Below are 17115 nucleotides of genomic sequence, written 5' to 3'. Positions count from 1 at the left end.
TTCAGAGAGAATAAAAATGCATCATAACAAGAAGACAAATGAATACATGTTTTTGCTGCATTTGAATCAGTTAAAAACAGAAGAATTCGAAGAAATAAAAATGGAAACTGAAGATGGAAGCACAAGGCTTTTTTAGCCTACAGAAAGAGTTTGGCAACGATAAACATACTTCCTGTCATGGCGTACAATGGAGAGAAGGATTAAAGGCAGAGCACTTTCAGTCTTTGTCGTATCATCTTTGGAGTGACAGACAAACATGCACACACACACCCACAGATGATGACAGAAAGGAAAACTCTGGCTTTTGAGTCTATTTTTGAGAGAGAGGAGTCAAGGAAATAAAGAGGAGTGACTTATCAAGGTGAAGACGCCTCTACCTTTCATCAGCCACTGCTATTCCGCAAGGACTGTTCATTACCCAGCAGCCCACTCATCTGCCTCTGCTGTGTGAGGCGTGATCAAACACGACTAAGTCTGTTCTAAGTCCGACACCAGACAGAGGAACAGTCTATTTCTGCTTAATAACCCCCACTCCACACACTATTGCACCTGAGCACAGCCATCATTGATCTTTTGACTAAACTCGATTCTTGGGGTCACGATTTAATTAAAATCAATTCTCAATTTTGAATCAAATTTCGATTCGATATATGCATAGATTTGATTTTAGATTTGATTCTAAACTAAAATCTTCCTCCTCCTTATATAGTATATAAGAAAACATGTGCCCCCAATTGATTGATATTACATATAACTCATAAGCGTAATTAAACTTTAATTAAAATTTTGTTTTGTCTTATGCTATTGTTTTACTTCATCGATCAATTTATAACTTATGCATATTTTATATTGTACTATTTTTTTTTTTTTAATAAATTGCATTTATTTGAATTTTTTATGATATTGGTAATATTAGTTACACTCTTTATATTTGTTCCCCTGGTACAGTTTTGCCATGTCTGTTTATTATATTGCGATTTTAAGGAGCTTGTTTAGCTTTTTTTGTGATATCTGGCAAATGTGGCTGTGCGCTCTCTAAACTGTGCTGCACAGTTCTTTGTTTTGTCAACATCACGTTATTAACAGACATTTAGAATATCGATTTTTGAAATTTATGAAACGATTCGAATCATTAGAAGATAGAATCACGATTCATATGTGAATAGTTTTTTTTTTTCCGTCCATCCCTATTTTCTACACCTATTGACCCTGCTATTGCTGATTTCTCCTTTTATGCCCTATTTACAAATCATATAAACTTATGGTAATGTGATTACACAGAGATTTAAAGGGACGATTTTAGTTTGATATTCTCCACTATTCTCTAAAATAGTGGCTTAAAACTTCTCCTCTAGAGATTAGGGCCGACTCTAATGACGCACTTAATTTGTACTTGTGTACTTGTGATGACTGTCACTTGTGTCTGTGGTTTTCACAAGACTGTAGGGAAGGTTGCGTTTGATCCAGCTCCTGGTGGGCCTCGTTCCTACAGAGTTTTAGATAACCCCTGCCATAGTGTGTCCTATTTTTCATTTTTTTTTTTTTTATTTAGATGGGTGCTCACGAACGCCCGCTTTTGTAGCCCCAACAGTATGTTCCCTCTATGCACACTGCGGACTAGAATCCGTCTCGATTTACGTCACCAAAGTGTAGACTCCGAGGAAGACCACACGCATTTTGGGCAGCATTTGGGACAGGTTTTAGAGTGATGTACTGCATACCCCATCCTGATGGATCAGTCAAGGATGATCACTAGAACCACCAGTATAAAGTTTTCCTGGAGTTCTCCTAAATCCCTAAGCTGCATGCAAGTAGGTCATGTTCCTGGATCAACATCCTTTGCTGGTCCTGGAGAAGGCATTCTCCAAACATAGTCTATTCCCAAAATGAGAGAGCAATGATAACATTATTCTAGACCCTAACCACAGTTCTAACTGGCTGATAAAAATGTTGCCCTGGGACCAACACGGATGATCCAAAAACAGAAGCCTCTTGTGTTAAGCTTCAAGCATAGAAAAGAGGAGGAACTCTATATAACATTCATGAGAACAGTATAGGCAGAGTGCTGTGGCGTCTGTTGTAACGGTGAGTGTAGGGAGCAGGAAATGGTCAATGCCTGGGTCCGGGGTTGGCGTATGCCTACCGATGGTGCAGTGTTCTCCGTTCCAGCCCTGCTCACACTCGCACTTCCCATCTTTACAGGTGCCGTGCTTCACGCAGAGTGGGTTACACACGCGCTGGTCGCAAGCCGCTCCCGTCCAGCCCTCCTCGCAGCGGCACGAACCACCCATGCATACGCCGTGTGTCCCGCAGTCAACCGAGCAAACCTCTGAGGACAGAAGGATAGAGCGGTATTAACAGAATTGACATATCATACATCAGAAATCAGGAATAATGAAAGGTTATGCTAAAACATTTGACAAACATGCAGACTGACCAACAGAACAATCAGGGCCCATCCAATTGGGGTCACAGCTGCAGACGCCTGTGTCCGGAATAAAAGCACCGTGACCATGGCACTGATCTGGGCATTGTGCTCTGGGCAGCTCACAGCTAGGTCCGCCCCAGCCTGGTTTACAGTGGCACTCCCCGTTCACACAGATGCCATTATTTGAGCAGGTTGGATCCAAGCAGTCAACTGCGTACAACATGCGAGAGTCATAAGTGAGGATTCATCTGTCATAAATATTAAAGACCCTGTGACATTGGTTCATAAACTCAGTTTTCTGAGTTTGTCCCTGTTTTTTTCAGCCTTTAGTTTGTGCCACAATCATGATAATGAATTTGATAATTACTATTTTTAGTCAAAAGTGGAATTAGCTGGAGGCATAGCCTAAAATTAGCACTCGCCAAGCGCCAATTGCGAGTAAAAACAGTGTTGGCGAGTATATGAAACTGTCAGTCGCCAGATGGCTGGTAACATTTTTATGAATTCAGTGCAATGTTGTGAGAACATGAACAAACGGGAATGACGGATCAGTGCTGTATCATCACGAAAGTTTGCATGATTATTGCGTGCATTCGGTCTTAAAGTGACAGCATCCTAATAATCCTGCTGCTGTCTGCGTTTTGAATGTTGACCAAACAACAAAGGAAAAAAAATCACTCACTGCTCTTGGACTTTAAAAAGGATATGTAGACTATGCAGTGCTATTTGATTCAATTTTCTTGAGTCACCGGCTATTGGAAGGTGCGGCAAAAAGTCAGTTTTAGGCCCTGGCTGGAGGGATGTTGTTTATTCTGGACATCATATAATTGTAGGAAATTATTAAGTGCAAGATGAGTCATAGAAGGAAAGCCTGTAAATTCATTCATGCACTTAAAGATACATTTTGTCTTTTAGGAATACACAAGTAAACTAGTAGATGTGAACTAAAAGCCACACAACTACAACTTTAATAATCAAAGTCCTATTTCCACATTACATATTTAATTATTTATTAAACCAAATTACTATACCCAGAAGTCTTAGTGTATATCATTAGATACTGAGAACATAAACATACAAAGAACAAAAACAATAACATATAAATAGGCTTGGAAGGATTTTGAAGAAAGCATCCACAAGTCCATACTACTAACTTTCATCTAAGCATGAAAAATCAATATACCACACCATAAGTGTGAGAATGGCAGTTTCCTGTCTAGAGCCTTTCACACTCACCTCTCAAACCCTCTCTCTCACTGTCTCAGCATCTCTGTCTGTCTTCCTTCCTCTCCCTTCCTTTCTCTTTTTGACTTTGACCCTGTCTCTCGCATGTTTCATCCGGGGTGCCTCAAAAAATTGATATCGCCCACTGAGAGAAAGAGATCTGGCCATGAAAAAGTGTGAGAAAGCCATTTGACAAATTACCCGGCCCTATGGTGCCCTGCGTGACACCCCTGCCTCAGCCCTCCTCGGCTGACAGAAGTGCTGCTCTTTTCCCCTCACGCACATAAAGCCATTCATGCCAAATGTTTATGCTGCAGAAACTGCATATCACGGCTATCGATTTCTGTGTCACCGGCACTTCAGGTAAATTGTTTGAGTGACTCTGCTGTGATGAATATCTGATTTGAAAAATCTTAGAACGGCAAGAAAAAATGAAAGAAGCAAAAGTGCTGACCTTGTGATCTGTAACACCTCAAGCTCCTCATGCCCCACTAAAAAACCCTCTCTTTTTACACACACACACACACACACACACACACACACACACACACACACACACACACACACACACACACACACACACACACACACACACACACACACACACACTTGTTTTCTGACATGGTGGGAAGGGAACGTTCCATTGATATTCTATTGTTTCTTTTTTCTTACTAATGATATTTTCTATCCCCAAAACCTAACCCTGATTGACAAACTTTTTGCATTTTTAGATTTTCATTTGAATATTATTCATGTTTTTTTTAAGTGAATTTCTATTTTTTTTTTTTTTTTGTGAGGGCACAAACCCTGACTGACACATACAACTAAAGGAATTGTTACCCCCCCAAAAATGTACATTTTGTCATTATTTATGTTGCATTATTTATGTTTCTTGTTGACTATGCTTTTATTTTATTGAAATGAGTGGCATGAACATTCATCTAAATATTTATTTTTGTGTTACACAGGATTGGAATGACAAAAGAGCGAGTAAACAATGACAAAATTTTCAATTTTTTAGATGAACTATGTATTCAAATATCTTCAATCCCCCTCTAAACATTTTAATATGGGACTTGATGCCAGACTTTCAGAAATGAATTAGAGGTTTAGAGAACGAGAATCAGAAAGAATTAATATGCAAGGCTTTTGTTGTTCTAATTGTTTGTTTGTTTAGCTGCCATCTCTGTCTCTCTGTAATGAGCAGATTTTCTGAAACTCTGTTTTCCATCAACCCATTTCTATGTTTGCTGGATGTTTTCATCCCAGTCCTCTTATACATCATCTTTTTTCTTCTGTCTATGCCTTTTTCTTTCTTTTCCCTTTCCATTTTTAGACTCCTGGTACTCGTTGTCTTCTCTCTCTTATTGCCAGTCACTGTCTTATCCAAGAGCCACTGAACTTTACAGAACACACACACACACACACACACACACACACACACACACACACACACACATACACAAAATCAAGACCAAAGCTATTGTTCTCAACACCTAGATCAATACATTTTCCAGCTTTTACTCATATCTGAGAAGTGTTTTTGTGGGAGCCCATTAGGTACTACCAGAGAATCTAGGGAAACAGCCAACAATGACTGCTTAAATATGTGAGAGTGTGTTTTTCTCTTTTTTAAGTAGCCTCATGGACAGAAAACAGCTATTATAGTCACAGAGGGTATTATTAAGCCATTGACAAAGAAATAATGTCTGCAGAAAACTACACTATCACACACACTCACTTACCCTCAGCGCAATTCTCTCCTTTGTAGCCCAGAGTACAAACACAAGTGCCCTCTGTGCACGTGCCATGACCACCACACTGGGGGTCGATGCACTGGCTGATGGGAACATCACATTCCGGACCCTTCCATCCGCTATAGCAGATACACGATCCCTTGTCATACTGACCGTTTCCGCTGCAGAGGACTGGGCATGCCGCTTGGAGAAAGAAACAGACAGAGAAAAAGGAATGATTTGATATGAGTGATGTCTGATGTTTTCTTTTTCATTTCTTTTGCAATGTTTTGTCTCTACAGACTGTTGAATAGCCTAAGAGACAAATGAGACAGCACAATAGAGAAAGATGTTCGGTATGTTTACAAAGAATCTGAGTACGTTTACAAAGAGATTGAGAAACAGGCTGGCAGTTGTGGTCATAGATGTGTGTCTGAATGGTATAATATAGGGAATGAGAACATGGGAGGACAAAACTCACATCTGATAACAATGGGCTCAGAAAAGTCCACAATGAGGACATATGATGTAAAATAACGAATCAAACTTCAAGATTATGGTATTTATGGTACTTCAAGGTTGAAACTACCATAGTACATGTCCTAAACGTATAATTATACCACAGTGCATGTCCAAAAACATGGTAAAACCATGGTACATGTCCTAAAAACACAATAAAACCATGGTACTTCAACAGGTTCTATGTTCACACCTGATAAGAATAGAAAGTGACTGAATCTGGATCTGAATATTCTTGACTTTCAGACTAAATTACCCACTAGCACCGTCTCTAAGCCCAGATGAAAGATGTCCAGTAAGCAGCCAGCAGTCTAAAAAGACTTCCTAAGGTGATTTCTGTAATGAGAGAGTCTCGAGGCTCTGTGTATTGTAAAGAGATTCAGGTGCACACACACACACACACACACACACATAGAGGGTCAGCACTGGAGCTGGGAGTGGACAGCTTTGATAGGTTGGAGAAAACTGTAATGAAAGAAAATGTAATTTAACATTGCGGTAACAAAACTATTAATCATGAGCTTCCCAGGTGAACAATGGAAGATATTGGACTGTATGAACCGCCATTCATCATCCTTATGCCTAGGAAAGAGAGAGAGAGAGAGAAGGAAAGAGAAAGAGACCTCCACGAACACATAGATCTCAGTTTCTCGATGAGTCCTACAAATAAAGTACGTTCTTAACAGGAAAGTATACAAATCTATGCTGCATTTTATTTCAACCACTATTTTAAAAGTCTGTTGCGGTGTGTGCAGTAAGAGTTGTTTGCTATTCAAATCAACAATGGAGTTTAAAAAATATGACAGATGGACCGAAGACGAGGTTCAGGCTTTATTAAGCTTATATACAGAGGATGAAATCCAGCGGAAACTGGAAAGCTGTGCGCAGTCCTATGTCACTGGACTAATTTGCCTAATCTTCATGGTACTTTAAACTGATGGAAATGCAGACAGCAACAGGTCTGGGGGGAAAAAAAAGTTCCTGGGACAAATTGTTCCGGGTAATTTTGGTGAAAACGCAGTTTTAGCCAATTATAAATACTACAGACTAACTCTTAACTTTTGGCCGTTTTAGAATTAAAGGTGCCATTGAACGTTTTTTTACAAGATGTAATATAAGTCTAAGGTGTCCCCTGAATGTGTCTGTGAAGTTTCAGCTCAAAATACCCCATAGATTTTTTTTAATGAATTTTTTTAACTGCCTATTTTGGGGCATCATTAACTATGCACCGATTCATGCTGCGGCCCCTTTAAATGCTCACGCTCCCCGCCCACGGAGCTTGCGCTTGCCTTGAACAGCATAAACAAAGTTTACACAGCTAATATAACCCTCAAAATGGATCTTTACAAAGTGTTCGTCATGCAGCATGTCTAATCGCGTAAGTACAGTGTTTATTTGGATGTTTACATTGATTCTGAATGAGTTTGAGGCTGTGCTCCGTGGCTAACGGCTAATGCTACACTGTTGGAAAGATTTATAAAGAATGAAATTGTGTTTATGAATTATACAGACTGCAAGTGTTTAAAAATGAAAATAGCGACGGCTTTTGTCTCCGTGAATACAGTAAGAAACGATGGTAACTTTAACCACATTTAACAGTACATTAGCAACATGCTAACGAAACATTTAGAAAGACAATTTACAAATATCACTAAAAATATCATGTTATCATGGATCATGTCAGTTATTATTGCTCCATCTGCCATTTTTCGCTATTGTACTTGCTTGCTTACCTAGTCTGACGATTCAGCTGTGCACAGATCCAGACGTTAATACTGGCTGCCCTTGTGTAATGCCTTTGAACATGAGCTGGCATATGCAAATATTGGGGGCGTACACCCCGACTGTTACGTAACAGTCGGTGTTATGTTGAGATTCGCCTGTTCTTTGGAGGTCTTTTAAACAAATGAGATTTACATAAGAAGGAGGAAACAATGGAGTTTGAGACTCACTGTATGTCATTTCCATGTACTGAACTCTTGTTATTTAACTATGCCAATATAAATTCCATTTTTAATTCTAGGGCACCTTTAAATAAAGATATTATTTAGTCTTTTCATGAACTTCTGAAGATGATCCATATATTAAGTTGGGAATTATTTCATCAAATTGGTTCCAAAACGTATAGCTAGTTCAAAAAACACACACATATAAATGCTCATCTAGGTATCTGGACTCTTGGGCTATACCCCAAGCTGTTGAGTATCTAGAGCCATTCAGACCACTGAGATTAACACTCATCTTTGATGTGTTCATCTCTTTACTCTTTAAAACCCACTGCTTCTGCAATACTGGCAACAACTCAGTGCCGTTCCCCAATCCCCATCGCATGTGCTCTTCTTTTCTTTATGTCTGTCTGGACCTTTTTTTATTATTTTTATTTACAGCTTTTAATATCTTATTGACAGACAAAGTACAGGGATGACAAGAAATTAGGGCGGGACTATAAAAATAGTCCATGTGACTCAATACAACTGTTTTCCAAAGAAGAAAGTCATATGGGTTTGGAAGTACATGAGGGTTAGTAAAAGATGACAAAATGATCTTTTTTGGGTGAACTATCCTTTTAAACATGAAATTAATGGATCACTCTCCCTTTTGCTATGAGTGACAGGGAAAAAGTTCACTTTTCTCTCTCTGTCACTGTTTTCATTTTTTTTTTTTTCTCATGCTCTCTCTTCCTTGCTGTACGACAGAGTTTGGGGTGTAATTGGAGTATTTCTTACCTTTCGAGCAGTCCATGCCATGGAACCCTGGGAAACAGTGACATACTCCTGACACACACTCTCCGTTACCATGACAGTTGCGGGGACACTCTTGCACAGAGTCTGTAAAAAGAATGAAACCTTTCTAAAAAAGGCCACTTTGATGGTAATGACAGCTGTAACCACCACTTCCAACTCTCATCTTGTCTTTTCCTCCACTGCATCGTTCCTCTCTCTCTCACACACACGTTTTCTGTCCCTCTTTCGCTCCAGTTCTGAGTGGCGGTCTCTGGTCATTATTGATACAACGCATTCAAACAGCGTCACACACCATTTCATTAGCCATGAGTAATATCACGGCAATGAAAGTAGGCCATATCACAGTAGATTAGCGCAAGGTTAATTGGTGAGACACCACTTATTCGCAGAATTCATGCATGTGAATATTCATAGAACAGAGCCACAAGGTGCTTATCTCATTTCAAGTGAATGATGATATATATTAAATTGTATAACATTAATAGATTAACATTATTTATTTTGCTGGATGGCAAGGACACATTCATCTATACAGACTAAAACAGATATTTTAAAATGAACTGGTCTGTTATTAGACCTCATTTATGAAGCACACGGTGAACAAATTTCTGTGTAACGGATATCTCTGAATATCTATCTTCAGGCAAATTAGTTTTCTCATTAATTAATTAGTTTTGCATTTTTTTCTCTTTTTTGCATTTTATTTTCTTATTTTTACATTTCATTTTCTCACTCTTTTATTTATAAGTACTTTTATTTTATTTATTTTACTTTTAATAGTATCTTATGCTCACTAAGACTGCATTTATTTGAAAACTACAGTAAAACAGAAATATAGTGAAATATTATTACAATTTAAAATAACTGTTGAGAGACAACGTAGAAAACAGTTGTGCTGCCTAATATTTTTGTAGATATATATAATAGATATTACTAGAAAATTCATTTATAAGATTATGAATGTCTTTTCTATTACTTTGGATCAATTTAATGTGTCCTTGCTGAATTTCTTTAAAAAATCATGATCTTTTTGTATAGTACACACAATTTATGATCACATCTTTATGAACATATATGTCTGTTATAAAACACTTTCCCCCAGTTTCACAGACGAGGCTTACGCCTAATCTCAGACTAAAATGCACGTTTGAGCTATTTTGACTGAAAGCAACATTGTTTTGTCTCAAGATGCACACCAGTAATGTTTTTGTTTTTTTTCCTAAGGCATGTTTATAAAAGCTACTTAAATGCCCTAATTGAACTATATTGAGTGATATAGTGGGTGTTTGAGGAAACAAATGTATAATGGAGAGTTTAACCAATGTGTGAGTAACTGACCCAGAACAGCTGTGCTAAAGGAGACAGATTCCTTCTCCTTGCCGTCATTGTAGAAAGCCAGATGCCATGTGCCGGGGTCCAGATACTGCACAAACACGGCCTCGTTCAGAACCACCGTCTGAATACTGCGTCTCTCGCGGGGCGACTCCACAACGCTCCATTTCTCCTTTCCATCCAAACGTTCCATATAATCGTACTGCAGAGAGGGAAGTGCACAACAAGGGGGGACGTTTTTATTTTTCGTGATCTCAAGTGGTTTGACAGCATTCATACATATCAAACAGTGAGATACTTTGAAGTTGAGCTAGAGGAAAGATTTTATCTAACACCTGCTGACTTCTAAAATGTATTTGCAATGACTGATTGATCCGCTGTTGTGATGAAAGAGTTTTTTTTTTTTTTCTAAAAGGACTTCACAGAGTGGTCTCTCTGTAAATAGAAAGGGCATAAACACCTGTGCATGGGACGGCGGCAGCCCTTTGCGAATGTAAACCCCAAACAGTGCATCCTTGCCCAAAGAGATGTTGAACTTGAGGAACTGAGGCTGGCTGAGGTGCATCAGAGATCTCCAGAACACCCCGGGCGGCACCTCCTGGGTCACACGCCTGCCCACCTCCAGGCTGCCCGTATCTATGCTGCTGTTACGTGCGGCCCAGGGCCCTGAGACAGAAAGAAAGGAATAAAACAAAAATCAATTTCTCAACACGTCTGTGTTGCAACTGCCCCTTGTTTATGGACTCAGAAGCAGTTGCTTTGAAATCAGAAAACAAAGAGAAACTGCACAAATGTGATTTCTCTCTGGGAGACACTTATCTGATGGAAGCTGAAAAACACAAATGCTGTTTCCTGAAGTCTTTTTGGCCATAACATTACTATATTCACCCAGCACAAATAAAGCCGAGAGTGTATCACGGTAAACAGCAGAGAGCCAGAGAGAGAGAGAGGGAATAGGAGCTTCTTTGTTGAATATCTCAATTTCAAATGCAGCTCACAGAAAAACAGAGGAATAACTTATAAAGATGAAAAGTTAATGGTCCCTTGTAAGAAGCTGAGCTTTACTGAAATTGTCAAGATATTAACGTTTTTAAAGTGTGTGAGGGCTCAGCGATTCCGACTGACTTTTGGTTTTCAGAAAGACCAATCTTAATGTCGACATAAAACAGTGTTCATGTTCAAGTGTGTATTTCAGAGTGAAATAGTATGTTCAATGAAAGAAATGATCAGAATTTAGATATATATATAATTATATATATATATATATATACATATATATATATATATATATATATATATATATATATATATATATATATATATATATATATATATATATATATATATATATACATACACTCTAAAAAATGCTGGGTTAAAAACAACCCAAGTTGGGTTGAAAATGGACAAACCCAGCCATTGGGTTGTTTTAACCCAGTGGTTGGGTTAAATATTTGCCCAACCTGCTGGGCAGTTTTATTTAACCCAACTATTGTTTAAAAATTACTGTATTGTTTGTTTAAGATGAACCCAAAATAGGTTGGAAATTAAAAATCAGACACATAATTACTAGATGCAACAATAATAATCAAAAGGTAAACATTTATTAATAGGCAATTTAATGTTTAAATGTTTGTTTTATTATTCATTAAACTTAATAAATGTTCATATATTAATAAATGTTAATTTACAACATACTTTGGGTTCATTTTAAGCAAACAATACAGTAATTTTTAAACAATAGTTGAGTTACATAAAACTATCCAGCAGGTTGGGTAAAAATTTAACCCAACCGCTGGGTTAAAACAACCCAATTGCTGGGTTTGTCCATTTTCAACCCAACTTGGGTTGTTTTTAACCCAGCATTTTTTAGAGTGTATATTTGTAATTTACTGGATTATGATACACTACCAAATATCAACATTTTGCAATCAGTTTTTTATGTTTTGTAAAATAAGTCTCGTATGACTGCATTTATTTGATCAAAAATATAGAGAAACAGTAATACTAGGAGATATTATTACAATTTACACTCTAAAAATGCTGGGTTAAAAACAACCCAAGTTGGGTTAAATATGGACAAACCCAGCTGGTTGGGTTAAAGGGCACCTATTATGCCCTCTTTCACAAGATGTAATATAAGTCTCTGGTCTGGTCAAGTTTCAGCTTAAAATACCCCACAAATTTGCCCCTATTTGGGGGTGAACAAAAACATGCCTTTTACTATATTACTATATTGCTGGCAAAAAAAATAAATCCAAAATTGGTTGAAAAAATTGGCTGGGTGAAAACAACCCAATCCCTGCATGGGTTTGTCCATATTTAACCCAACATTTTTTAGAGTGTAGTCTCTTAATAAATATCTATATTAATTTCATTTAAACTGTAATTTACTCCTGTGATGGCAAAGCTGAATTTTCAGCAGCCATTATTCTAGTCTTCAGTGTCACATGATCCTACAGAAATTGTCTATTTTTGTTTTAGGGTGCTGCGAGGAACCTTTTTTTCTAAAAGTGAAAATAGAACCAGTTGATTTTTCACTTATCCCCAACACTTTCTCTCCCCCTCTCTTTCTGTCTCTGGTGTTTGTGGACTTTCAGGCTGACGGAGAGATCTCTTCTATAGTGAGAGTTCGTGTATTCTCCACCCTCAGGCTTTGGCTCATACCGCATGTCAACACCACCATCCTGTTTACCAACATAATCACACAAGCTGTTATCCACTTTTCATTTAATGGAAAATCCATGGTTGCTCTCTCCCTCTCTGTCTCTCTTTCCATCTTTTATTCTCTCTATCTCTTGCTCGTAGCTAGCGGCAATGGCCGAGTGTAAATGGAGGTTGCATGCAACAGATTCCCTCTTTCCCTATGGTTGTGATGTTCTCTCACACACACACACACACACACGAAAAACAGCTTCCCTGTAATCAGGTCAAATCTACACTGGAGACCGCAGCCCTGACAGAGAAAACCTGTGAAAAATGGTGAGGAAATAAAGAACAATGAAAACACAATCAGGACGGAGCAGCCGCAACAGGAGATGAAATAGCCCCCCTCATTAATACAGAACAGCATGGACAGAGGAGAAATGGAACTAAAGAAAGAAAAATAGAGAGCGAGAGAGGCCGGACGAAAATTTCCTTGGGGAAGGAGCGATCAGTCTGAAACCGTGGCTGAAGCAATAGTCCAGCTTTATTTCACAACAAAACACAATACATCTGTTCCAAAACATAGTGAGTCACCTCACTGACTGCACGGGAAGCTACCTTCTAAGATAACACCCTCACTGGAATAGAACGGCATAGGTGACTCATTTGGAACACTGTACATAGACAGGGTTATGCACATCTGTAATTATAAATATAAAATATACATAAGTGTATTTAAGTATAGCACATAAATAGTCTATTTATTTATTTACTTAGCTATATTTTCCAGTATTTCATATATATATATATAAATATATATATATATAAATCTGCCATTTTGGATTTATTTTACAGTTCATTCCTCAGAATTTGCAAAAAAAAAAAAAAAAAAAAAAAAAAAAAAAAAAAAAAAAATATATATATATATATATATATATATATATATATATATATATATATATATATATATATATATATATATATATATATATATATATATTGCCACAGTCACATGGACTTTCAGTTTGTTTGTTGTCTTCTGTCACATGTTCCTTTGTTCTAGTTTCCCGCCACTATCAGTATCCATGGACACTAATCTATTCATCACAGATGTTTGTCATTTGAGTTCATCAGTCTGTCTATTTAAGTTCCTGTATCTGTTCAGTTAGTTGTCGGGTGCCGTTTGTGTATGTTTTGGTGTATGTTCCTGTCCGGTTCCTGTATTCCCCAGTTGGATGATCTAGTAAAAGACTTGTTTGATATAATCTCCTCGTCGTGTCCTTTATACACCATAGGTACTGTAACAGAACACCCGACCGAAACAGTAAGCGACGTGTTTGTTATTTGTATTTTCTTTTTGGTTTTCGTGTTCAGTGTTTTTGTTTCCGTGTTTCACTCCTGCTTTCTCTATGGACCCTGCCGTTCAACTCCTGTGCCTTAAGCAGGGAGAAAGCTCCCTCGAGAGACATTTAGAAGTATATATGGATCTTGCACATCAGACCACCTTCCCGGACTACTATCTGTGCTCGTTCCTGCACACTGGACTCAACAACAACACACGAGCACAGCTGTCCGGGGAGGGTCCTCAAGGGAGCTTCATGTCATATGTGGAGTGGGTGCTGGCGTCCTGTGGATCAGCGTTCACCGTCGGAGTTGCCGCCAGCCCCACTCCCCAGCCAGTGCCCAGCCAGAACCACCCAGATGGCGAGGATTTTCGTCCTGAGCCCACCGCAGGTAGCACGACGGAGACCGCCGCGATCGAGCTGCCCACGCATACAAGAGCGATCGGGGGTAACACCGCCACGGAGCCCGAGCAGCGTGAACCTGACCAGGTGTGTGAGCCAGCCGAACCTACCATCGCCGAGGGAGTGTTGGTGGACGTTGAGGGACTGGAAGTGAGCCCCGCCCACCCCCCGCTACTTAAGGTGTGGAGAGGACACTTTCCTTGCCCCTGTACTGTCCCCTGTGCAACTGGTTCCGTCCAGTGTGCCTCTCCCACCTTATCTACAACCTGTTTCCCTGCCTACTACCATCTGTGCCATCCAGTCGTCTACGTCTCCCTTCAGTCCCACAGTACCACCTCCTCTCAGTAGCGTGGTACCATCTCGGGCCTGCCGGGATCCGTCTCCTCCTGGGCACGAGGAGCCCAAAGCTCTGCCTCCAGTTTCGGACGGTCTCAAGATGTCTCCATCCATCGCCCTGACTCCTGCGCCTGCGCTCCTTCCACCTTCGACCTCGGAAGTGACCATCGGCCTTTCGACCACGTTGGACTCCCTCGGAACGTCGGCTCCACCTGGGTCAGACATCGCTGCGCCTCCGCTGCGGACCTACGGACCATCCGCTGCTCTCTGGTCCTCCACCCCTTCCACTACGGCTCGCTCCGCCCTACCTCAGGCTCCGTCTCCGCCCTCGGTCGCTCCAACGCGTCCTCAGACCTCCGGATCCCCTCCTTGATCGCCGGAGGTCGTCACTGCGGCTTCGTCGCGGCCGCTTGGATATTCACCATCTCTCCACCACCTCAGCATGTCAACTACGCGGTGGGCTCCATCCTCACTGTTGTTGACTGCGGTCCTCCCCATGGCGGTCTACCTCTACCTTCCCTGGCTCCTCCCTCCATCAACGCCGCCGTGGGGCACCATCCTGGCTGTGGCCTGGCTCAACATCCTGCAGCCCCTGTTTAAGGCCATCCACCACCCTTCACCACCTCCTGCAGCACCCTGGACTCCTTTATTCCGCCTCCTCCCGGTGAGCCGCCGCCTCCTGAACCACCTCCAACATCGTCATCTGCATCCCATCGTCATCTTCCTCCTTCTCTACGGCGCGAGGACGCGCCTTTCCGGGAGGGGGCGTAATGTCACAGTCACATATATATATATATATATATATATATATATATATATATATATATATATATATATATATATATATATATATATATATATATATATAATTGTAGGCAGTGCAATTAAGTTGCATTAAACAACATGATAATAATTTAGTGTTCAAAAGTTGGGGTGAATAAGACTTTTTTTATTATTTTGGAATGACAACAACGCTTTTAGTCAGCAAGGACACATTGCATTGATTAAAAGTGGTTAAGACATTTATAATATTACAAAAGATTAAGTATTTCAAATAAATGCTGTTCAAAATGTTCTTTTGATCTTCTAATTCTTTAAAGAATTCAAAGAAGCCATCACAGGAATAAATTACTGTACATTGTAAAATATATTAAAATACAAAACAGTTATTTTAAACTGTAATACTGTTTCACAATGTTACTGTGTTTTTGAGATTAAGATTATTTCAGATTAAGAGACGTAACCATTAAAAAATCTTAGTGATCCCAAACGTATAAACGGTACAGTACATATATATATATATATATATATATATATATATATATATATATATATATATATATATATATATATATATATATATATATATATATATATATATATATTTAATTTTAGTCTTTTTTCTTTTTAGAAATGAAAAAAAAAGAAAGATGAAAATTCCATAATTACTGTGTTTATGGAATGAAATGTTAACAGAATGTAATGAAAATTGTAATGAATTGGAAGACAAAAAAAAAAAAAAAAGTTCCCAATGGAGACAGCCTAGTAGGTTTTGAAACAGAGCTAATGTAGAGATGGAGGGCATCAGAATCTGAGTGTCTAACCACAGCATCAAGTGCCATAACAGAATCCAGCCAAGTGCAGAGAGGCCAATCATAAGCTAATGTAGCCAGCAGGCAGGAGCACACACAAATCATTTCACAGATCAGAACAGAGCATCAAATCATCCTGCAGAAGCCCAGATACGTGCATCTCAACACAATATGCCAAACAATAAGGTAGGATAACAGCTATAAACAAAGACGCAGTAGACTAGAGGATAAAAGAAAAAAAAAAGCAACAACAAAAACCACCAGACACGGCAAAACACAAAACTTATATGTTAAACAGAGCAACCAGCAGCATCTTCCTGATAGCCTCATTGTAGCATTGTCTGTGTATGTATGATTAATGAAATCTCACTGTTATGTGGAATACGTGTTTGCATGTGAGAAAAAGAAACAGCGACAGTGAGAGAGCGAGAGAGAAGTCATATCTGTACGGATGGAATTGACAACATGCTGAGGAGGTGAGATTGAAGCACTTGAGGTGAAGAGATGTTTCAAAGCTCACAAACTCACTCTGTTACCCACACATTCAAACAAAAACACAGCAAACTCTCACACCACGTAATCTAAATGTAATCACGGAGAGAGGTGTGTTTACATAGCACTGAGAAAAATTAGACCGTGTAAATATGTAATGACTGTTTCAAATGCCAGTAATCTACTTAGACAGGCAGCTGCCTTCTAAGACTGCATCTACAATCTGGAGCACACTACATAGTTACTAAGCTAATGCAGCTTCATTATCATGAACAAACTACACCGACCATGCAAATATTGGGTAAAATAGTCCGTTTCTGT

The 17115-nt window shown here is 39.2% G+C and overlaps 1 protein-coding gene across 1 annotated transcript in view; it reads right to left on the bottom strand.

Annotated features, from left to right (window-relative positions):
- Positions 1 to 17115, bottom strand: part of tenm2a (teneurin transmembrane protein 2a) — a 333490-nt gene that overhangs the window by 28614 nt on the left and 287761 nt on the right. Inside the window, 6 exon segments of the mRNA XM_048175813.1 lie at positions 2144 to 2329; positions 2438 to 2638; positions 5398 to 5592; positions 8634 to 8735; positions 9990 to 10185; positions 10444 to 10649. Of these exon segments, the coding sequence (XP_048031770.1) occupies positions 2144 to 2329; positions 2438 to 2638; positions 5398 to 5592; positions 8634 to 8735; positions 9990 to 10185; positions 10444 to 10649 (1086 nt within the window).

This window comes from Megalobrama amblycephala, linkage group LG23 (assembly GCF_018812025.1).
Source record: "Megalobrama amblycephala isolate DHTTF-2021 linkage group LG23, ASM1881202v1, whole genome shotgun sequence".
NCBI lineage: Eukaryota > Metazoa > Chordata > Actinopteri > Cypriniformes > Xenocyprididae > Megalobrama > Megalobrama amblycephala.
The sequence above is the reverse complement of the archived record's forward strand: the minus strand, read 5'-3'. Positions and strand labels throughout refer to the sequence as shown.